At 43.6% G+C, this 23,060-nt stretch overlaps 1 protein-coding gene across 3 annotated transcripts; it reads right to left on the minus strand.

Moving 5' to 3' along the window:
• Window positions 1-1,006: 1,006 nt before the first annotated feature.
• smndc1 (survival motor neuron domain containing 1) lies at window positions 1,007-22,344 on the minus strand. Of its 3 annotated transcripts, XM_085994348.1 has the most exons (7): window positions 19,450-19,540; window positions 16,323-16,377; window positions 13,461-13,598; window positions 9,906-10,048; window positions 8,431-8,592; window positions 8,137-8,290; window positions 1,007-1,468 (listed from the first exon to the last, which is right to left on the minus strand). In XM_085994348.1, exons 3-7 carry the CDS (start codon window positions 13,518-13,520, stop codon window positions 1,331-1,333), a joined length of 657 nt encoding a protein of 218 aa, XP_085850474.1. In that variant the 5' UTR covers window positions 13,521-13,598; window positions 16,323-16,377; window positions 19,450-19,540; the 3' UTR covers window positions 1,007-1,330. The 3 variants fall into 3 exon arrangements, with proteins under 3 accessions (XP_085850474.1, XP_085850471.1, XP_085850472.1); XM_085994345.1 differs by lacking the exons at window positions 13,461-13,598; window positions 16,323-16,377 and adding an exon at window positions 22,204-22,344 and having other exon boundaries at window positions 19,450-19,569; XM_085994346.1 differs by lacking the exons at window positions 13,461-13,598; window positions 16,323-16,377 and adding an exon at window positions 22,122-22,183 and having other exon boundaries at window positions 19,450-19,569.
• Window positions 22,345-23,060: the final 716 nt, after the last annotated feature.

Consider the following 23,060-nt stretch of genomic DNA (forward strand, 5'->3'; position numbering starts at 1 on the left):
TGCTTTTGTCCAGTATCTGCTATTCCCAAGTCCCTAATATATATTTGCGCAAAGCCACCTTGTTTAAAAGATCCTCAGGAAGGTTGGGATTAGTACATGAGTGAGAATGGATGAAATCTTTGGTTAACATTGGTTGCAGGATCCTGTCCAGCTGCTGGCGAGCCAAGCTGCCACAATCCTCCAGACCAGTCCTATTAAAAATTGCCGTTTGGATAAATCCCCTACTCGCAAAGCACTTTTACATTATTTCGCAGACTCCCTGGAAAGTCTCTACGGACCCGTTTGAGAACCACTGCATTGGAAAGTGAGTAACCAGGTTTCCTCTCAATCCTTCTGAAGTCCAAATAAAAAGTTTGAAGATTAAGTTTTTTCCCTGGACATAAAATAAGACTTTCTGAAGTTAAAATTGGCAAATTTGGCATGTCTCGAAACTCCCCATCTTCTCAACACAAAAGTCTCAGCAGGGATAGGGAAAGTTTAAAATCAATCGCCACATAATCCTAAAACTAGAATTATACCTCCCTCCATCTTTTCTCCCTTCTACAATCATAAGGCTTTTAAATACCAAGATTGGCATAAACTATTTGATTTATTTTCTTCCCTACTCTTCTCGAATTATGGGTCTTGGCCTTTCACCCCAGTTTCCCAATGAATAAAATACTTCAAAAAGTATAGAATGTTACATTAGTTATAATTGTTCTTTTGGGGGGGGGGGGGGGGGTGGGGCAGGGAAGACTCCCACCCTAGTGTCCACAACCATCCAAGGGGTAAACAATTTCATCCAGGCATCTGCTGCTCTGATGTTATCCCCTTGGGACTACTGCAGGATGGGACGACTCCCTCCAATTGTTCATTTCCCAAAGCCACTCTTCAAGTTAAGAGTGAAAACTCGGCGTGGGACACTGCAAGCACAAACTAACCTTTCACAGCACTGTATGATATTACTCAACATCTTGCTTCACTCATTACTTTGAAATTTATTTTTAAAATAGAAAATACACAGGAGTGATTTTACATTTTTTTTATTTGTTAAAATTGCCCAATTATACATACAAAACAAAAAAAACTGTTCAATTTGTAAAAATTACACTCTTCCTCAAAGAGGAAGATCGATTTATTAAATCCTCCACCTGCCTCAGTAATGGATGGTAACTATACACATTAATCAACTTTCTGACATATACCTGGTATCTCACAGCTACAACTTTGTGCTGATACACCAAATGAACTTGCCAAAAAAACTATTAAAAGTGCACTAATGTAATACAACATTGACAAAAGAAAATAGGAAGAAATACGTTATCTTGGAAATACTTTATACAGGTGCTAGTTACTGTGGCATAAGATGCCGCACATTGTATTTGGATGTGTCTTGATACTGAGTCATCGGTCTGTCTGCTATTCCACATGTGCCAACTCCAACTTTTCCAGTCACGCTCTCTGGTGAAGCAAAAATGCTTTTCTTTACCTTTAAAACAAAATGAAGAATCAATACATATGGGCTCCAAATAGCTTTAAAAAAAGCATATTATACTGCTAATTAGAATGATAAATCCATCATCCACATTTTTTGTCCATTTCCATTTTACATTTGGCCTGTTAACAAAATTCTCATCACCAAAACAGCATACAGTACCAGACTCAATAGCACTTACATGTACATTATATATACATGCACAGTTATGTTCTCACTCTAACAAGTGGTGAAAGACGACTAAAAGATACAGCTGTTTAAATCACATGGTTTGATCATGGCAGCCTGGCAAAATAAAAGTACCAAAACAGAATAAGCTTGTCTTGCAACTCATTGCAGTCCCTGTGTGTGGACATTTAAGAGAACAAGGTAAACACTTAACAAGTGACTCCGTTGAAAGAAAAAAGTTTTCAAAATCAAAAACAAAAGATGTGTCAGAAATGTTTACTTGTGATGTTTTTGGCCCTGGTAATGCAGCATGACTGAGCAGCAACTTAGTGCATCACAAAGTGGTGGAAGACATCCGGTGCACAATTTTGTATACGGTGAATATGTCACGGAGACACACCATTTAGTGGCAAAGTGCTTCTTTACAGGTAAGAATGGAATAAATATCTACGTCAATTCTGCATTTCAGAGTACAAAGGGGACACTAATTACGAACAGTTCAGCACTGGCATTTACAACATCAGCCTTGCAGCCAAACAAGAATATTTGGTGAAATTAGGTAAAGATTCCCTTTCGGTACTTGACGCCTAGCGCTGTGGTTAACTGGGAAATTTAAGTATGAATTCTGGCCAGGTCCAAATCCTGATCAGCAGCTGGAACAAAAAAGGTTCAGTGGCAGTGAAAAGGGGAGTGAGTGGCAGTGAAAAGGGGAGTGAGTGGCAGTGAAAAGGGGAGTGAGTGGCAGTGAAAAGGGGAGTGAGTGGCAGTGAAAAGGGGAGTGAGTGGCAGTGAAAAGGGGAGTGAGTGGCAGTGAAAAGGGGAGTGAGTGGCAGTGAAAAGGGGAGTGAGTGGCAGTGAAAAGGGGAGTGAGTGGCAGTGAAAAGGGGAGTGAGTGGCAGTGAAAAGGGGAGTGAGTGGCAGTGAAAAGGGGAGTGAGTGGCAGTGAAAAGGGGAGTGAGTGGCAGTGAAAAGGGGAGTGAGTGGCAGTGAAAAGGGGAGTGAGTGGCAGTGAAAAGGGGAGTGAGTGGCAGTGAAAAGGGGAGTGAGTGGCAGTGAAAAGGGGAGTGAGTGGCAGTGAAAAGGGGAGTGAGTGGCAGTGAAAAGGGGAGTGAGTGGCAGTGAAAAGGGGAGTGAGTGGCAGTGAAAAGGGGAGTGAGTGGCAGTGAAAAGGGGAGTGAGTGGCAGTGAAAAGGGGAGTGAGTGGCAGTGAAAAGGGGAGTGAGTGGCAGTGAAAAGGGGAGTGAGTGGCAGTGAAAAGGGGAGTGAGTGGCAGTGAAAAGGGGAGTGAGTGGCAGTGAAAAGGGGAGTGAGTGGCAGTGAAAAGGGGAGTGAGTGGCAGTGGAAGGGGAGTGAGTGGCAGTGGAAGGGGAGTGAGTGGCAGTGGAAGGGGAGTGAGTGGCAGTGGAAGGGGAGTGAGTGGCAGTGAAAGGGGAGTGAGTGGCAGTGAAAGGGGAGTGAGTGGCAGTGAAAGGGGAGTGAGTGGCAGTGAAAGGGGAGTGAGTGGCAGTGAAAGGGGAGTGAGTGGCAGTGAAAGGGGAGTGAGTGGCAGTGAAAGGGGAGTGAGTGGCAGTGAAAGGGGAGTGAGTGGCAGTGAAAGGGGAGTGAGTGGCAGTGAAAGGGGAGTGAGTGGCAGTGAAAGGGGAGTGAGTGGCAGTGAAAGGGGAGTGAGTGGCAGTGAAAGGGGAGTGAGTGGCAGTGAAAGGGGAGTGAGTGGCAGTGAAAGGGGAGTGAGTGGCAGTGAAAGGGGAGTGAGTGGCAGTGAAAAGGGGAGTGAGTGGCAGTGAAAAGGGGAGTGAGTGGCAGTGAAAAGGGGAGTGAGTGGCAGTGAAAGGGGAAGTGAGTGGCAGTGAAAGGGGAGTGAGTGGCAGTGAAGGGAGTGAGTGGCAGTGAAAGGGGAGTGAGTGGCAGTGAAAGGGGAGTGAGTGGCAGTGAAAGGGGAGTGAGTGGCAGTGAAAGGGGAGTGAGTGGCAGTGAAAGGGGAGTGAGTGGCAGTGAAAGGGGAGTGAGTGGCAGTGAAAGGGGAGTGAGTGGCAGTGAAAGGGGAGTGAGTGGCAGTGAAAAGGGGAGTGAGTGGCAGTGAAAAGGGGAGTGAGTGGCAGTGAAAGGGGAGTGAGTGGCAGTGAAAAGGGGAGTGAGTGGCAGTGAAAAGGGGAGTGAGTGGCAGTGAAAAGGGGAGTGAGTGGCAGTGAAAAGGGGAGTGAGTGGCAGTGAAAAGGGGAGTGAGTGGCAGTGAAAAGGGGAGTGAGTGGCAGTGAAAAGGGGAGTGAGTGGCAGTGAAAAGGGGAGTGAGTGGCAGTGAAAAGGGGAGTGAGTGGCAGTGAAAAGGGGAGTGAGTGGCAGTGAAAAGGGGAGTGAGTGGCAGTGAAAAGGGGAGTGAGTGGCAGTGAAAAGGGGAGTGAGTGGCAGTGAAAAGGGGAGTGAGTGGCAGTGAAAAGGGGAGTGAGTGGCAGTGAAAAGGGGAGTGAGTGGCAGTGAAAAGGGGAGTGAGTGGCAGTGAAAAGGGGAGTGAGTGGCAGTGAAAAGGGGAGTGAGTGGCAGTGAAAAGGGGAGTGAGTGGCAGTGAAAAGGGGAGTGAGTGGCAGTGAAAAGGGGAGTGAGTGGCAGTGAAAAGGGGAGTGAGTGGCAGTGAAAAGGGGAGTGAGTGGCAGTGAAAAGGGGAGTGAGTGGCAGTGAAAGGGGAGTGAGTGGCAGTGAAAGGGGAGTGAGTGGCAGTGAAAGGGGAGTGAGTGGCAGTGAAAGGGGAGTGAGTGGCAGTGAAAGGGGAGTGACATTCGCTACATGCTCAGTGAGTCTGCAACCCAAAATAACAAGTTTCAGACAAGCTAGCGAGGAAGATGAAGAACATTTGAAACGCTCAACACAGTTCTCTCTCTTACCACCCCCTACCTCCCAATATGAACTTCCTTTTATCTAAACCAAAAATGTCACCCAAAATGTGGCCGAAGATGGAGACAGGTACAAGTAGGTTCAGTCCCAATGTTTCTCTACAGCTACCGCAGGAATATAATAAAGAATATATATTCCATGGGGTGAAAAGGTCACAGAAGTGCGACAAGTTACTTTATTTCACTGCCAGTCCTTTTAAAGTGCACACAGACACATTACAGCATTAGAAATAACTTGCTAAATTAGACAACAGCAGCCAACGGGCAAGAAACATTGCAGGATATCTAATTAGAAAAAACAAAAATGGGAAACTGCAAAAGAGGTCAGAAAACCAAAAGCAAGCATATATAAATTAAATAAACCTAGTATTTTAAGTGAAAAGCACATTATATAGTTCATTTTGCTTGCTTACTTTAAAGGGAAGTCACTGTAAATGGAATAATAGATAAATGCATCACATAGTGTAGACAGAAGATCTCAGGTTAAATCATTGGGCAACAGGTGAGGAGCAACATTTGGGCTCAGTGTTACTGGGTTAAGGAAAAATAAAATCTAAAGTTCCCCCACCCAATTGCTATTGCAAGGCCCCTGCTGGAAGTGTACAAGGATGTTGGGTGAAGAGAGCATCACGCTTGGGTACGATGCCACCGATCCAAATGAAAAGTGACCACCTGAATGACATACCAGAGGCAAATAGATGTAAACGGATACGATTACAGAGACATGGCTGCAGGGTGACCAAAGCTGGGAGCTGAATATCCAAGGATATTTGATATTTAGGAAGGACAGGCAAAAAGGAAAAGGAGGTGGGGTGGCGTTGTTAGTAAAAGGATGAAATCAGAGCAATAGTGAGAAAGGATATTGGCTCAGAAAATCAAGATGTAGAATCAGTCAAGAAGCACCAAGGGGCAGAAAACATTGGTGGGAGTTGTTTATAGGCCTCCAAACAATAGTGGTAATGTAGGGGATGGCATCAAACAGGAAATTAGAGATGCATGTAACAAGGGTGCTACAGTAATCATGGGTGATTTTAATCTACATATAGACTGGCCAAACCAAAATACCAAACCAAGCAATAATACTGTGGAGGATGAATTCCTGGAGTCTGTACGAGATGGTTTTTTAGACCTGTACATTGAGGAGCCAACTAGGGAACAGGCTATCCTAGATTGGGTATTGTGCAATGAGAAGGGGTTAATTAATAATCTTGTTGTGCGGGGTCCTTTATGGAAGAGTGACCATAACATGATAGAATTCTTCATTAAGATGGAAAGTGAAGAAGTCCAATCCGAAACTAGGGTCCTAAATCTAAACAAAGGAAACTACGAAGGTATGAGGAGTTGGCTATGATAGATTGGGGAGCTTCATCAAAAGGCATGACGGTGGATAGGCAATGGCTAACATTTAAGAAACGAATGCATGAATTGCAACAGTTATACATTCCTTTCTGGCGCAAAAACACAAAAGGAAAAGCGGCCCAACCATGGCTAACAAAAGAAATTAAGGATAGTATTAGATCCAAAGAGGAGTCATATAAAGTTGCCAGAAAAAGTAGCAAGCCTGAGGATTGGGAGCAGTTTAGAGTTCAGCAAAAAAGGACCAAAAGATTGATTAAGAGGGGAATACTAGAGTATGAGTGTAAATTTGCAAGGAACATAAAAGCGAACTGTAAAAGCTTCTACAAGTATGTAAAAAGAAAAAGATTAGTGAAGACAAATGTAGGTCCCTTACAGTCAGAAACGGGAGAATTTATAATGGGGAACAAGGAAATGGCAGAGCAATTAAACAAATACTTTGGTTCTGTCTTCACAGAAGAGGACACAAATAACTTCCCAGAAATGCTAGGGAACCAAGGGTCTAGTGAGAGCGAGGAATTAAAGGAAATTAGTATTAGTAAAAAATAGTGCTGGAGAAATTAATGGGACTGAAAGCCAATAAATCCCCAGGGCCTGATAATCTGCATCCCAGAGTACTAAAAGAGGTAGCCATGGAAATAATGGATGCATTGGTTGTCATCTTTGAAAAGTCTATAGATTATGGAACAGTTCCTGCAGATTGGAGGGTGGCAAAAGTAACCCCACTATTTAAAAAAGGAGAGAGAAAACAGGGAACTACAGACCGGTTAGCCTAACATCAGTAGTAGGGAAATTGCTAGAGTCTATTATAAAGGATGTGATAACAGGACACTTAGAAAATATCAACTGGATTAGACAAAGTCAACATGGATTTATGAAAGGGAAATCGTGTTTGACAAACCTACTGGAGTTTTTTGAGGATGTAACTGGTAGAATAGATAAGGGAGAACCAGTGGATGTGCTGTATTTGGATTTTCAGAAGGCCATTGATAAAATCCCACATAAGAGGTTAGTGTGCAAAATTAAAGCACATGGGATTGGGGTAATATACCGGCATGGATTGAAAAATGGTTAAGTCAGGAAACAGAGATGGCAGGCGGTGACTAGTGGGGTACTGCAGGGATTAGTGCTTGGGCCCCAACTATTCACAATATATATCAATGATTTGGATGAGAGAACCAAATGTAATATTTCCAAATTTGCTGACGACACGAAACTAGGTGGGATTGTGAGTTGTGAGGAGGATGCAAAGAGGCTTCAAGGCGATTTAGACAAGTTGAGTGAGTGGGCAAATACATGGCAGATGCAGTATAATGTGGATAAATGTGAAGTTATCCACTTCGGTAGGAAAAACAGAAAGGCAGAGTATTATTTAAATGGTGATACATTGGGAAATGTTGATGTACAAAGGGACCTGGGTGTCCTTGTACACCAGTCACTGAAAACAAACATGCAGGTGCAGCAAGCAGTTAGGAAGGCAAATGGCATGTTGGCCTTCATTGCAAGAGGATTTGAGTACAGGAGCAAGGATGTCTTGCTACAGTTATACAGGGCCTTGGTGAGACCACACCTGGAATACTGTGTGCAGTTTTGGTCTCCTTACTTAAGAAAGGATATACTTGCCATAGAGGGAGTGCAGCAAAGGTTCACCAGACTGATTCCTAGGATGGCAGGGCTGTCGTATGAGGAGAGATTGGGTCGACTAGACCTGTATTCACTAGAGTTTAGAAGAGCGAGAGGGGATCTCATTGAAACGTATAAAATTCTGACAGGCTGGATGCAGGGAGGATCTTTTCCCTGGCTGGGGGGGGTCTAGAATGAGGGGTCAAAGTCTCAGAATACAGGGTAGGACATTTAGGACTGAGATGAGGAGAAATTTCTTCACTCAGAGGGTGGCGAACCTGTGGAATTCTCTACCACAGAAGGCTGTGAAGACCAAGTCACGGAATATATTTAAGAAGTAGATAGATTTCTAGACACAAAAGGCATGAAGGGGATGGGGAGAGAGCAGGAATATGGTATTGAGATAGAGGATCAGCCATGATCATACTGAATAGCGGAGCAGGCTCGAAGGGCCGAATAGCCTACTCCTGCTCCTATTTTTCTATGTTTCTATCAGTACCCCCGAAATCATGTGCGTCAGAACCTTCATGGGGGAGGGGAACGACTAGAGGGGAAAATTGGCAGAAAAATACAGGTCCTGCAGAAATATAACAAAGCTGCACAGTGCCTTTTTAACTGCACAATACACACCTGTCCTTTTTTGTTCTTGGAATAGGCTCTGTTGTTAAACTGTTGCCATTTTACTTTTTGTTCCTCTCGCTCCTGTTCAAGCTCCTTCATTCTCTGGGCCTTTTTCAATGCTTTCTTCTTCTTATATTCCCTCTGTTGGGCCACCATTTCTTTCCTGTAAACAGCCCAACACAAAAATCACTAAGTAAATGGTATATAACTTAATGTTTTGTTTCCCATGCATTAGAAACAAGAACCTTGGTTTCAGCTTAAAAAAAAATACACAAACACATTTAGCCGAAGGCCAGCACTCACTTTGATTTGGGTTTGTCGCCACCCAACTCCTCAGAATCATTTCCTTCTTCAACGGGTTTCAGGTTGGTCAAGGGGAGCACATCAGCATTACCGTATCCAGAAAAGGTGATGGCAGCCGTACCATTCTCCTGGTCAATCTCTTCAATCTCCGCTTCATACAATCTGCAAGGAAGTTAGGGCTGTAAGCATGTGAGTAGAGGTTTGACAATCAGGCCCTACAAGCCTCTAATCAACTTCTATAACATTAAAAAAAAAGTAAAGTTAAATTGATTTGTTACAAATTATGCTTCACAAATCATAGGTAATGTTTTATTGAAAACCAAAGCTGCAAGTTTTTCAATTTGCTATCAACAGATGTTGGTGAACACTGAGGAGTTTTAGATTTTGACAATATTTCTGCCAGTTTAGCAAAATCTATGTACAGTAATGTAAAAGCAAAATACTGCAGATGGCTAGAAATCTGAAATAAAAAGAGAAAATGCTGGAAATATTCAGCAGGCCAGGCAGCGTCTGTGGAGAGAGAAACAGAGTTAACGTTTCAGGTCGAAGACCTTTTGTCAGTGAGTTCTGATGAAAGGTCATCAACCTGAAACGTTAACTCTGCTTCTATCGCCACAGATGCTGCCTGACCGGCTGAGTATTTCCAGCATTTTCTGTTTTTTATCTATGTAATGTAATATAATATATGTTTGGTTTCAACCATTTATTAAACATTAATATAAGTGGCTCTAATTATCAGGGCAAATAAAACAGTAAAGCCACAGTGACCGTTTTAGATGAGCATATATAGGGCACCAGAAAGTGTGTGGCAGGTGAAATGTCAATGCTGCTTGCCTGACAGAACAGGCTGGAATGAGAATATACAGATGCTCAGTGATACGTGAAACTCTCGTAAGTTTCCACCAGAGACAGTTTGAAAAGTCTGCACAAGCAGCTCCCTTCTCAGGTGGATATAGGCCACCAGGTATGGCCAAGGACCACAATGTTTCATGGACAATAAAAAGCAGGATGCAAGAGCAAACAACACCGTGGGAGGATTCTAACCGGGTGGCTACTTTTGATAGTGAAATCTGTGGGAGGACCTGCCAATTTTGCATTGGCCTTTTTAGTCATCAGTGCACCCGCAGAAATCAGGAACAAATCAGTAATGGAGACACCTACCTGGCAGTCAGCATCAGACATGATAGATGACTACCAACTACCTGCTGCTAAATTTACCGGTCTTGGGTTCTCCAAAACCAAAGAAACTAGTATTGAGGTCACGATGTGCAAACAGCAGGTTTGCTTGATAAGCACCTGTAGCAAGCTTGTAGTACAATTACCGTCAGGATTAAAAAAAAAAATTCCTCTACCTTAACTATTATTACAGGTTAAATGTGATTGACCCAAGTGACAAATTCCAGAATAAATCTCAAAGAATCTCTTACCATTTGCTACTGTTCTATTGATGTATTGTTAGAGAGTTCTACACTTACTGTCCATCCTCATTCCAAATGGCCATACATTTGTCACCAGTCTTCCATTTGTGACTGGCCACGGAATTTGCTGAGTTGTCCGCATTGGCTGCAGCAACAGAAGGCTGGTTTGACAGCAGGTCCTTGGTCAGCTCTATAACTTCCTGTAAGACATGCAAGTAAATATAGGGCTTAGTGCTGCTTTTTTTTTTTTTTAAAGTATTAAACCATATCTTACATGCTTGGATCTAGTTTCAGCACCAAGCTAGTTTAGTCAACATTTTATTCAAACGAGGAAAGGTAAAGAAATGGTTAAGCTGCAAACTAAATTTCACTGCCCCATAACTAATGAAACCTTATCTCTCCCTCTTTATTCAACACTATCCGTTGATCACTTGATACAAGGATTAAAACCAGGAACTTTGACTTAACACTGACCTATGCCTCTGCTTGTGGTCTCTCTCATGAATTGGTGAGAGCAAAGGAAAGCAGTGTTTGAGCATAAAGTTCAGTTTTCAAATCACCATAACCAGACAATTAAAAAAAATTCTAATATAGAATTTTCTCAGAAAATATGATTCTTTATTTAGGACTTTTACCAAGGAAAGAATTCAATTGACACCTTTGCTGCAATCAGAGAACGGAGACCAGAATACTGGTCCCCGTTCTAAATCCCACTGTACTTTACAATAAATGTGAATGGTATTGGTACGGGACCAGTTTAGGTATTTAAAATTGATTTGATTGGTACATGTTGGTATTAGTTTACCCAGGTCTCAAAATTGCTTTTCACATTAAGTAGATGTAGTGTAGCCCACAAAGTGCAATCATTTAGCTTCAAATTGCCTTGGCTGGGGCTTTTTCCACACAACAGATTTAGATAGCAACTTGTTAACATCCAGAACTGCTGTCTTGTCTCAGGCTGTTATGATTCACAATATATAAATGGGCATTCCCAATCCAATCCAAAGTCCTTCTCTGCACTCTCCACCTGTACCTAGAACTAGATGGAAAGCTATCCTAGCTGGAAACCAGTTAGCACCAGCTACTTTACGACTTTGCCAACTCCTAGGATTTTGGCCAGTTCAACCCATGTACATAAGTCACAAACCTGCACATTTCTCACCTCGGACTAGTTTCGGCTAATGTTTAATGTTGTCAAGTCCTCATCAATGCCTTTGTTACCTCCACACTCGACTATTCCAGTGCTCTCCTGGCCAGCCTCCCAGCCCTCTGTATCTCCGTGACGTCCTCTGGCCCTTCAACCTTCCACGATCTCTGTGCTCCTCCAATTTTGGCCTCTTGCACATCCCCGATTTCCATTGCTCCAACATTGGCGGCCATGGCCCGGAGCTCTGGAACTCCCCCTCTAAATATCTCTCTCCTTTATGTCACCCCCTAAAACTTACCTCTTTGACCAAGCTTTTGGTCACCTGTCCTAATAGCTCATGTGGCTCAGTGTCAAATTATGTCTGATAATCGCTCCTGTGAAGCGTCTTAGAACGTTTTACTATATTAAAAACGCTATATAAATAAAAGTTGCTGTTGTAGTAAAGACTCCAAGTTCATGATAGACATTTTACAGCCTACATTCATCAGAGTGCAATCAGTAATGCACTCAGGGTTCGTCTAGGCTGCATTTACACTACAACTACTAGTGGGGCAAAGCAGATTTGCTTTGCACAGATGCTAAAGCTGTAGTGCTACTCCAAAGTCAGGGGACGGCCTGACACTGGAGCAAAGCCAAGCGAGACTCCCTGGAGGAGAGAGTCTCACTCTACTTGACCCGCCTGTGGATTTACACCACAACTGAGTGGCCGTATGAAGCAACCTGAAATGCTGATGCACAATACTCCCCATTATGTCACACAAGATGGCCCTTACTCAGACAGGACCAGCCATTTTGAAAATCGATTTATTGATAAGTGAAGACAAGATTTAGACCCACTTAATTTCAATTTCTAGCTGTTACACATGCCCCCTCTAAGCAAAGATTCGCAGCTGGTACAATCTCCTGCAATTCCTAACAAGCGGGTACATTAGGGGAAGATTGCCACACCCACAGATACGCTTCCAGCAGTAGATACACCCACAATGGCTAATTTGCACCAATGAGGTAAATTATCAAGTTAAAAGGCAGTGCTTGAGGAGCGGGAATTTCTAAAATAGACATAAAACAGGAATGATGAGCATTACTGTTAAGATTCCAATCTTTAATCTCATTAATGGTGTAAATAATATTTGAGGGCCGAGTCACAGATCTAGGAAGATTAAACTTCTCCACAACCAATAATTTGCACATTTATAATAAACTGTCACAAATCACGAGAGGTTTTTTTTAAAAAATAGCCAGAAAGAGACCGGCTAGTAGTGGGAGTATGGCTAGGGGTAGCGACCAATAGGCATGATCAAAGAGGCGGGTTTTCAGGAGGCTTTTGAAAGAGCAGAGGTGTAGCAAGGTGGAAGGGTTTGGGGAAAGCGGTCCAATGTGGGAGCTGAAGATTCTGCAGCTGAAGTTGGAGGAGAGGGATGGCGGATGCAAGGAAGGCCAGGGTAGGAACACTGGACTGCTGCAATACAGAGCAGAAGGTTGTTGTAGAGGTTGGGAGTCGCAAGGCCATGGAGGGACTTTGAAGTTGCCGCCTAAACAAGTAACATTCTATATGGGGGGGGGGGGGGGAGAAAGAGAAAACTTAAATCGGCCAATTTCAAATAAGCAGAACTAGGAGGTTCACTAGAAAAGTAAGCTGGGACATATGACCTGAAGCTACATGTATCCTCATCTATCCTGTTACGTAGTCAGCAATCCCTCAAACCACGCTTCCATTAACTGCCCTACCCCATGCCTTTGCTGTTAAGTTTGTTATGGTTTCCCCCCCCACCCCCTTATATATGCTCAAAGTAGGAGTCCATAACTTGATGATCTGCAGCCATCTGGGTGAGGGTCCCTGCTCCAATACTCTTAAACCCTTTCAGCTGGTTATGTTATCTCTCACTTTGTCTTAATGCTTGAATATGAAATTCTCACCAATAGGTAGTGTGTGTGTGTATCTACCCTTGGAGATCTATCATTACCTATATTATTCACCTCTGTTGTAACTACTCATTGTGAGTGAAAGAGACTCTACCAGTTGCAGACTGGCCCCTACATGTGTGGATTTGAGTATGAACAAACTGTAGACTTCCATCATTTTAGATTTTTCAAGTGATAAGAACCAGTGTATTTTTTTGGAAACTATGAAGCTAGAAGGGTGGAGGTGGATTGTGGCTCATGTTGAGGCTGTGGGGAAGCTCCTGGTTCTACCTTGCCCAATGGATTGAAGGGTAAAGGAAAAATAGATTTATTTGCACTTTGGTCACCCCTGCTAGCAGCGGTTTTCAAAGTGACATTGACAGGCAGAATGTACCCCAGGTGGGTCAAAGGGAGAAAACAATTTCAAGGAAGTGTCACCTTAATGAATGCACATCCCAACTACACTTAAAGCAAAAATAGTATATATTTTTTTTGGAAAAAGAAAAATCTTGCTCCTCTTCCACAAGCTCCTACCAGCCAACCATTTTAAGGTTCAAGCTTACCAGGGAACCAGGTGTTACTGAGTTTGAATACTGCTGACATCCCATTGTCAATCTCTTCATTCCTGCATTCCAATCACTGCTGGAGGCACTTGTTGGCTAATCTCATGGCCGATATTAGCTCCCCGGTGAGTTGGAGACCTGGAATAGCAAGTTTCCAAAGGGAAATGGCGGTGGAGTTGTGGAGGAATACAGGACACTTAAAAAAAAAAAAAAAAAAAAAAAAAAAAAAAACTCCAAATGTGATGGGAAAGTGCAGAAATATTTGCTCGTACATTCACTTTCTCCTTTAAGATCAGGACACTAACAGGGCTCGACAGTAAAGGTTTACAGGGTCTGGACATCAATAACATTAACAGACAAGGAATGCTAGAGACAACTGTTCAGCAAGCCACTTCGCCCCTTCCCAAATCATGCACGAAATCCCCCAACTGATCCACTGCCCTCTATAAAACAGAACCACAGCAAGAGATACTTTCTACTGGGAGACAAAGACAAAGCTACCCCAACCAGCCATGTGTTCTGAAATGGGGCAATTAACACAATAGCAGCAAAGCATAAATGGAAATCAGAGGCTGGGGAAGAGAAATCAGAGGCACAGGATAAGCAGGAAGGTAAAGCAAGTCAGTTGTCTCTATTAGTTTATCTGATTAATAGTAAATCCAAGGATCAAAACATGGCTCTTTATTCCTGGTGTATCTGTGCAGCAATAAAATGGGAGGGTTTGGTTTTAATTAACAAAAATATAGTCAATATATATATAGTCATGTAAATCTTGCTGGGCACTTCCCTCAAAGGCTTGTGCTAAATATAGGCCACAGTTTAGCAGTACTGCTAAACTGAGAGCTATATTTACCCATGCATCTACCATGCTATGGAAGGATTTCCTATTTACAACACCAGCTTCAGGAAGGGCTGTATGTTGTACAGGAAACTTTGTGCTATCCGGCATCGACGGGACCGAGCTGCTGCCGCTCCCTCAAAACTGCCGTACACTCCAGAGCTAATGTTGAAACATACGGAGATTTTCATCAACAAACCCTGTTGCTTAGCAACAGCCTCTAAAAACAGTCGGCAAGCGTCTCTGTAGCATCTCTAGCTGAAGCTGTTGCTTAGCTACAGACGTTGCAGAGCTTGACTGTTCAAAAAAAGCAAAGAAAAGAAACAAAAAGAATAAAAAACGGCTCCTGATTTTTCCCAGTGGCTTGAGCTTGCCGGACGGTTCGCCTCCGGATAACACAAAGTTTCCTGTATCTAGACTTTTGCAGAGCACCATCTTGTGGCAGGAAAGAGACTACATTAACATACAACATTAAATCGGGGCTTCTGAAGTTGGACAAAAAGAGCAAAAAACTGCAGATACTGTAAATCTGAAACAAAAACAGAAAATGCTACAAACAATCCACAGGTTAGACAGCATCTGCGGTGAGAACAGACAATTTAATATACGGATTGTCACACGAAACGTCAACTTGTCTGTTCTCTCCACAGATGCTTCGAACGTTGGATACTGGGTTTGGACACCACACTAGTTACAGGAAACTCTCGATTTACCGGCACCTAAATAACCGGAAATCTCTTAACCGGCAAAATTCAGGAGTAGGTTCAGGTAAGTTTTACTTCATATTAGTGGCAGTTCCTGGATCTGTGGCTGTGTAACTGGGGTTCGTGCACTTGTTGCTAAGCAACAGGGAAGCTTGGTCTGTGGCCGGGGTTCTTGCACTTGTTGCTAAGCAACAGGGAAGCCTGGATTTGTTGCTGTGTACGGAGCTCTCGTACCTTTTAACTGTACCTCTGTAATCCGGACTTTTTGATAAACCGGCACCATGCCGGTCCCGGATAAAAAAAAAGTTTCCTGTACCTCCCATAACATGACTACTCTATTTTCTTACATTAGATAACCACAGGATCCTTAATACCACTGTGCATGACAAATCAGGATGTTGTTTTCATGTGTAGCCTCACAAATCTTTTGATACTAAGAATTGCAACAAATAAAAGGTAACATTGAAGTACAGTACAACACTGTTACATAAGCTGCACCATCGGCAGCTAGTATGGGACTGGCCTACATTGGCTCCATTTAGAAAGTGCCTTGCTAAATATGTGGGGTTGGAAAATGGATCCAAAGCAACTGAAGTCTGGCAAGGATTCCTCACTCAGTTCAATGTACACCAAGTTTTGCTGGCCTCTACCCAAGGTATCACTACAGGTAGACTATCCTTTATCCGAAAACCTCGGGACCAGCCGTGTTTCGGTTATCGGAAAATTTCGGATTTCGGAAGGTATTTTATAAGACTGGGAAATTTGTCGGGGGTGAGTCGGCAGTGGGGGTCGTCGGGAGTCGGCGGGTGTCCGCGGGGGGGGGGGGGGGGGGGGTCGTCGGTGGGGGTCGGGGTCGTGTGCCACTCTGGTCATGTCGTGCGTGCGACTTACGCTGAACGAAAAAACCTTCGGTTTTTAGAGGGTTTCGGTTTTCGGAAGTTCGGATAAAAGGTAGTCTACCTGTATATGTAAATATTTCTATTTGCAAGGTACTGTCTCTCTTACTTTGTAAAGGCCACCTGTTCATATAACTCGGAAATAATACCCCGGGAAAATGAAACCAAATGTTACTGGGAACCGGTGCCACTAACATACAGGTAGATTTGATAATTAATAGATATCTCCAACTACATGCAGACTAAAGTTTTCTGTGGTATGCCTAAGAAATGAATCTTAATTCATTTAGACTGGGGTTTGAAAGCAGACTAGACATCAGGAGTGAAACCAATGTTTTAGTGGGAAATAAAATCCTGTTAACTATTTTAGCCAATTATATCTATTTAAATCCATGTGCAACCGGTGACTAGGATTAATACTTACTCAGAACAAGATGCAGAGTCCATTTCCACCTGAAATCAAACATGGCGTGTATCAACTGTGAAAAAAAGATGTAAAATATAGAAGTACTACAGTCTGATTTCCCCTGAATGTGATATCATGGTAGCTTGGATTATGACGGATTGCAACAGGCCTGATGTTTCGATTATACAATAATATCTAGAGTATGCTACTTTTAAAAAAAAATAAAGGAGGATGGATGGTAAGAGAGGGAGAGGAACTGGTACATCCTTGCAGCAATTGTGGACACAGTGACCCCAACAGCAAATACATACATAAACCTTAAGGCTTTATCCAACTAATGGGTGGTCGAGCACATTGATGATCTAATTTACCAAGCCTCAGAATTGTAGGATGTGGGTTCGCACGAAGCAAATCCCTAATCATGCACATGGCAGCAATGAGAAGTGTTAAGACAAAGGTTAAACACTTCCTCACAGGGCAAGAAAAAAAGGCAGACACCTAACTGTAGATTACTTCTGCATCTCTCATTATGCACATAAAACAGCTGTATGACAAGGTGCCCAAGATGTGGCAACCTAGGGAACTGATACATGAATTGCTTTTAATACAGGAATTTAACTTTTTCTTCTATTCCTCTTATAGTGCTACTTTGTGGAGTCTTGCATCCATTTGCTGCATACACAGTCAGAAAGATGGAGTGACTTAGAACAAGTTGATTCACTTCTAGCACACAGACTGCAAATTAGTGTCTCGAGATTGGCGCTATGCCATCTGTTCTCCCCTCACCCTCCAATCTCAGCTGTGAATTTACAAATTCCATCTACTTCCTGCAATATAGGGTACGATCGTGTAGTGGTTATGTCACTGGACTTGTAATCTAGAGAACGCAAGTTCCAATACAACCGTTTGAGAATTTGAATTCAATTTTTTTTTAAATCTGGAAATAAAAATGTGCCATCAGTAAAAGTGAAGCATGAAGCTGCCAGATTGTTGTAAAACCCAATTGGTTCACTAATGTCCTTTAGGGAAGGTAACCTGCCATCCTTACCTGGTCTGGCCTATATGTGGCTCCAGTCAAATACCGACGTGATTGACTCTTAACTGTCCTCTGAAGTGAATTTAAATCTAACTGCAGTTCAGTAAGGCAGCCCAGCACCACTTCATCAAAGTAACTCGGGATGGGCAATAAATGTCAGCCTTGCCAGTGATGCCCACATCATGAGAATTAATTTAAAAAATGGAGGAGATGGGTACAGGACTCTACAATTTACTTTCAAAAATGAAGTCATGAGTTACCATTTCAATAACAGAGTAATATGGTCACACACGTGCAAAAATATAAAAAGGAACTTCTAAATAGACTTCAAGGTTACGTTGTGCATTTTTCTCAATAGTGAAGTTCAGAGTTCCACTTCTTACTGCCAGATTAAAGCACTGCGTGTAAGGAAGAGTTTTCTATTAAAAAGGGGGCCAATTACAATATCTGACAGTTGACAGGATGGAAGGCAGGGGAAGGCGGCACCAAGTCCCAGGCAGTCGCACAGTCAAACTTAACAATACGACAATGGTCCTTAAAAACTCGAGTGGATTTTGTGCATAAAGTGTATATGGTGACAATACCAAAACACAAGCAGAGAAAGGAAGTCATGCAGACTCCAAACTACCTTTCTGGTACCTCAGGTTTCAAAACACCTGCCTCACTTTATCTTTAATAGTTTATTTCTGCTAAATAGTCACCATGCATTTGCAGAACGGTAGGGTGCACTGTTTGCACTTCGAGCTAGGTGAAGAATCCTTGTGGACTTGAGCTGCTTCTATACTCGGATTGTTTGAGTTAAAATTGCGAGACGCTGGCTTAAAGAGCCAGCTCCCAGTGTTTACACTAAATCTGCCTCCCAATGGCAGAGTTGTAATCACAGTTTATCATCAGTCAATGGGTCTGCCATTCTGATAAGGGAACTGGATTTAACAGTCGTGTCAGTCTCCTGGAATCCAAACTAACACGGAACCAGTATAAAAGCGGTTTTAAATTGTCCAAAAGTCTAATTAGATGGATGCCCTGCAGTAAGACAATTTGCATCAAGACTTATGGATCAAGTCACACACACATCGTACATTCCCAAGCTACACAATTAGTAATGTGCAGTATTCAAACCAAGGAATCGTAAATCAAGATGTAAAACACGAGCAATGTTCTCTTTAAGCTGCACAGCGCTCCAGGGAACCCGCACAGCCGGCTTTTCAAGGTAAAAACCGCACATGCGCGGTATTTTGAATGGCCCGCGCAGCCCCTTAAAAGGGGCCGCATGGCACCACAAAAAGAGGGAACACTGAACACAAGGACCTAATGTTTTTCACTCCAGCCAAAATGCTAACACTTGATAATTATTTTGCTTTAAAAAAAAAAAAAAAATCACATCATGTTGGACGCTTTGTGAATGAAGAGTTTTGTTCATTTTTTACTTTTCAGTTGCAGAGGCAATCACTCAGCAGCTTACTCTTCTGCTGAAAGCAACACGTGTGAATGTCTTTGGGAAAGTGATCCTACATGATAGGAATTTTATCCTGCTTGTTCCAACTCTTTCTCCACGTGCCAAAATATATTCTTCTAAATTTCAGATGGCTGACATTAACGGTGTGCTTCTAATTAGGAAACTCCTGGGCTGGCGGTACACAATTTTCATATTTTAGTTGTAGAAAGACAGTGAAACACTGACTCAAGGCAATGTTAGTAACAGCTACCCACAGTGCATATTACGTCCAACATTGGGAGAGCAAGACAACCAATCACTATATTCTCCACAGGCAGAATCATCCATTACTTGTGGCAAGAAGTTGTTGCAAAATCAGAATACTTCCGGTATTAAGTGATTTGATTTCTTGTTTTTTGTTTGGTTCTGGTTACATAGATAGATGGTTTCCACAGTGATACATTGGAAACACATTCTTCCTAGTCCCACACAATCATCCTGTTCAGTAGATGTTCTTCCGCAGTTTGCTTTTATTAATAAAGATAGATGTGCTTTAACCACCTTATTGTTACACCCTATTGCTTCACTAAAAATAACATTTGCTCATTAATAAACTGGGGGCAGGGAATCTTATCTTTGCGTTGAAAATGTGTATTAAAAAATAGAACACCAACCTGCAAATCCTTTTGTAACTTAAGGAGATCTTCATTGTCTGCGTCAGTAGACAATGCAGCTTCCACTTGTTGGAGTTGTGCCTTATAACTGGCCAGCTGCTTTGCCAGCTCATCTGACATCTACAGAAAACAACAATTCAATTAGGCAGAAATACCAACCTGCCAAGCCTCAGTTAGTGAATAATAATTTGATTTTTTATGTACATCTACACACTACTCCTAAAGATTAACACAGGTCTACAATAAATGTCACTGCTAACACTCCTAAAACATTCAGCCCTGGTAAATATGAGAGTACTACATAGAATTTACAGCACGGAAACAGGCCCTTCAGCCCAAGAGGTCCAAGCCAGTGTCGATGCTCCACACGAGCCTCCTCCCACCCTACTTCATATCACCCTAGCAACATATCCTTCTATTCCTTTCTCCCTCATGTACCTATCTAGCTTCCCTTTAACTGCATCTATGCAAATGCATCTATGCTATTCGGCTCAACTACTCCATGTGGCAGCGAGTTCCACATTCTCACCGGTATTGTCCGATAATCAATTCCAACAACTCAAAAATGAAGTTAAACAAACAGGAAAATTTGAATTTCTTTTTATAAAAGAGAGTTATGGATACAATTTAAAAATTTGCCTTCTGGATCATATTGTCCAAGTTTTCCCAAGAACCATTGGGAAGTTGAAAAGATAATTTTTCCCACCTCCCCATCCATGAAAAGGGTGCATTTTTATTTTAACAGCTTCTTTGCACCTCTCGAGAAATACTAGCGTACTACATTACAACAGTGACTACACTTCAAAAAGTACTTCATTGGCTGTAAAGCCAGTATTTATCCCTCAATCAGCATCACTAAAACAGATTATCTGGTCTTTATCACATTACTATTTGTGGGAGCTTGCTGTGCGCAAATTGGCTGCTGCGTTTCCGACATTCCAACAGTGACTGCCTCAAGCCTACTATTCCTCTGCCTCAACTTCCTTAGTGTCAGCTGTGGCTCTTGCCTCCGACTCAGAAGGTTGTGGGTTCATAGTCCCACCCCAGGGACTTGTAGCACATAAAGCTAGGCTGACACTCTAACGCAGTGCTGAGAGAGTGCTGCTCTGTCAGAGGTGCCGTCTTTCAGATGAGATGTTAAACCCAGGTCACGTCTGCTCTCTCAGGTGGACTAAAAGATCCCATGGCACTATTTTGAAGAAGAGCAGGGGAGTTCTCCCTGGTGTCCTGGCCAATATTTATCCCTCATTCAACATCACTAAAACAGATTATCTGGTCATTATCACGTTGCTGTTTGTGGGAGCTTGCTGTGCGCAAATTGGCTGCCGCGTTTCCTACATTCCAACAGCGACTGCACTTCAAAAAAGTACTTCCTTGGCTGTAAAGCGCTTTGGGACGTCCGGTGGTCATGAAAGGCATGATATAAATGCAAGTCTTTCTTTACTATGGATACTAAGGGAATCAAGGGATAGTGCAGGAAGGTGGAGTCGAGGTCGAGGATCAGCCATGATCTGCTGGAACACAGCAGCAGGATCAAAGGACCAAATGGCCTACTCCTGCGTCTAGTTCTTATATCTCAAAGCACTTCGCAAAATTACTTATGTAGGCTAATCCAAAATATATATACACATACACAGAAACATAGAAGATATGAGCAGGAGTAGGCCATTCGGCCCCTCGAGCCTGCTCCGCCATTCAATGAGATCATGGCTGATCATCCAAACTCAGTACCTTGTCCCTCCCTGCCTTCTCCCCATATCCCTTTAGCCTTAAGAAATATATCTAACTCCTTCTTGAATATATTTAATGAATTGGCCTCTACTGCCCTCTGTGGTAGAGAATTCCACAGGTTCACCACTCTCTGGGCGAAGAAATTCCTCCTCATCTCTGTCCTAAATGGCTTACCCCTTATCTTTAGACTGTGACCCCTGGTTTTGGACTCCCCCACCATCGGGAACAGCCTTCCTGCATCTAGTCTGTCCAGTCCTGTTAGAATTTTATAAGTTTCAATGAGATCCCCTCTCATTCTTCTAAACTCCAGCGAGTATAAGCCCAATCGACCCAATCTCTCCTCATATGTCATTCCTGCCATCCCAGGTATCAGCCTGGTGAATCTTCGCTGCACCCACTCCATGGCAAGAACATCCTTCCTCAGATAAAGCGACTGAAGGCACCTACTGAAGGCACATCACAGCGTCCTAAACCTCAGTGTAAATTGTATTTATTTCTCACACAATTTATTTTTGAGTATTATTTTCCCTTTCACCCAACAGTTCAGAGTAAAGCTGCAAAAATTCAGGTTGAATCAGCTTCCCCTGTCCTCGTGTGCAGACTAAATCCACCCGCACTTGACAAAACAGAACAGATAAGCCCCAACCGGTGAGTGGCTGCACACGAGCTGCCGGCGCCGCTTGTGATCGCCAGATCCGGTTCTAAACCCTGCTCGCCAGCTAACACCAGATTATTTTTTTAATATTCCCGCAAGGAGCTCAAACTATGATGGTTTTCGCGAGGATTAGTTGGGCTTCAGTTGGCGGCCAACTGCAGCGGGCAGATCGCGATCGCCCCGCCTCACCAACCCGCCTCTCCCCTCCTGCGCGGCCGGCCCTCGCCGCCTGGCCGCGGGCAGAGCCTCAACGCCCAGGCGCCAGGCCTCGGGCCTAGCTACGCACTTCAAGCGGCCGCTTTGTGGGCCGCGATCGGCGACCATCGGTCGGCCCCTCTCCTCCCGCCGGCTTCCGATCCTTTACTCACATTTACACCAACTCCGTTCAAATCCCCGGGCTTTATGGGTTTTATTATTTTTTAATTTAAAAAAAAGCGGTCGCTGAAGCGGACGACGATAAATCCCCCCGCCCGCGCCGCCCAGCCCACCTCCCGCGAGAACTCGGTGACGTCACACAACACCGCCCGCCCCTCCCCCGGGGGCGTGGCCACACACGGAAGGCGGGGCCCGTCAATCATTCCGAGTGACAGCTAGAAACAAGATAGGAGCAGGAGTTGGCCATTGGGCCCCTCGAGCCTGCTCTGCCATTCAACAAGATCATGGCTGATCCTCTACCTTAACTCCACCTTCCCGCACTATAAAGAAAGAAAGACTTGCATTTATATATCGTGCGCCTTTCAGGACCACTGGATGTCTTAAAGCACTTTACAGCCAATTAAGTACTTTTTGGAGTGTAGGAAACACAGCAGCCAATTTGCGCACAGCAAGCTCCCACAAACAGCAATGTGATCATGACCTGATAATCTGTTTTTTTCTTCTTCTTCTTAGGCAGTCCCTCGGAGCCGAGGATGACTTGCTTCCACATTAAAAATGAGTTCTCAGGTGGCTGATGAGTCCAATGCGGGACCTACAGTCTCTGTCACAGGTGGGGCAGACGGTGGTTGAAGGGGTGGGTGGGTGGGGCGCTTGGGTTGACGTGCGCTCCTTGCGCTGCCTGCGCTTGGCTTCCGCTTGCTCCCGGCGAAGAGACTCGAGGTGTTCGGTGCCTTCCCGGATGCTTCTCCTCCACTTTGTGCAGTCTTGGGCCAGGGATTCCCAGGTGTCGGTGGGGATGTTACACTTTTTCAAGGAGGCTTTGAGGGTGTCCTTGAAGCGTTTCCCCTGC

The sequence above is a fragment of the Somniosus microcephalus genome, chromosome 8 (assembly GCF_052327205.1).
Source record: "Somniosus microcephalus isolate GS21.2 chromosome 8, FLI_Smic_1.0, whole genome shotgun sequence".
Lineage (NCBI taxonomy): Eukaryota > Metazoa > Chordata > Chondrichthyes > Squaliformes > Somniosidae > Somniosus > Somniosus microcephalus.

Coding starts and splice junctions, on each gene's coding strand:
- smndc1 (XM_085994345.1), bottom strand. CDS start 19,569: ATGTCAGATGAGCTGGCAAAGCAGCTGGCCAGTTATAAGGCACAACTC. Junction 10,049..19,449: donor AGTTACAAAAGGATTTGCAG/GTTGGTGTTCTA, acceptor CATGTCTTACAG/GAAGTTATAGAGCTGACCAA. Junction 8,291..8,430: donor GGCGACAAACCCAAATCAAA/GTGAGTGCTGGC, acceptor GGCTGTTTACAG/GAAAGAAATGGTGGCCCAAC.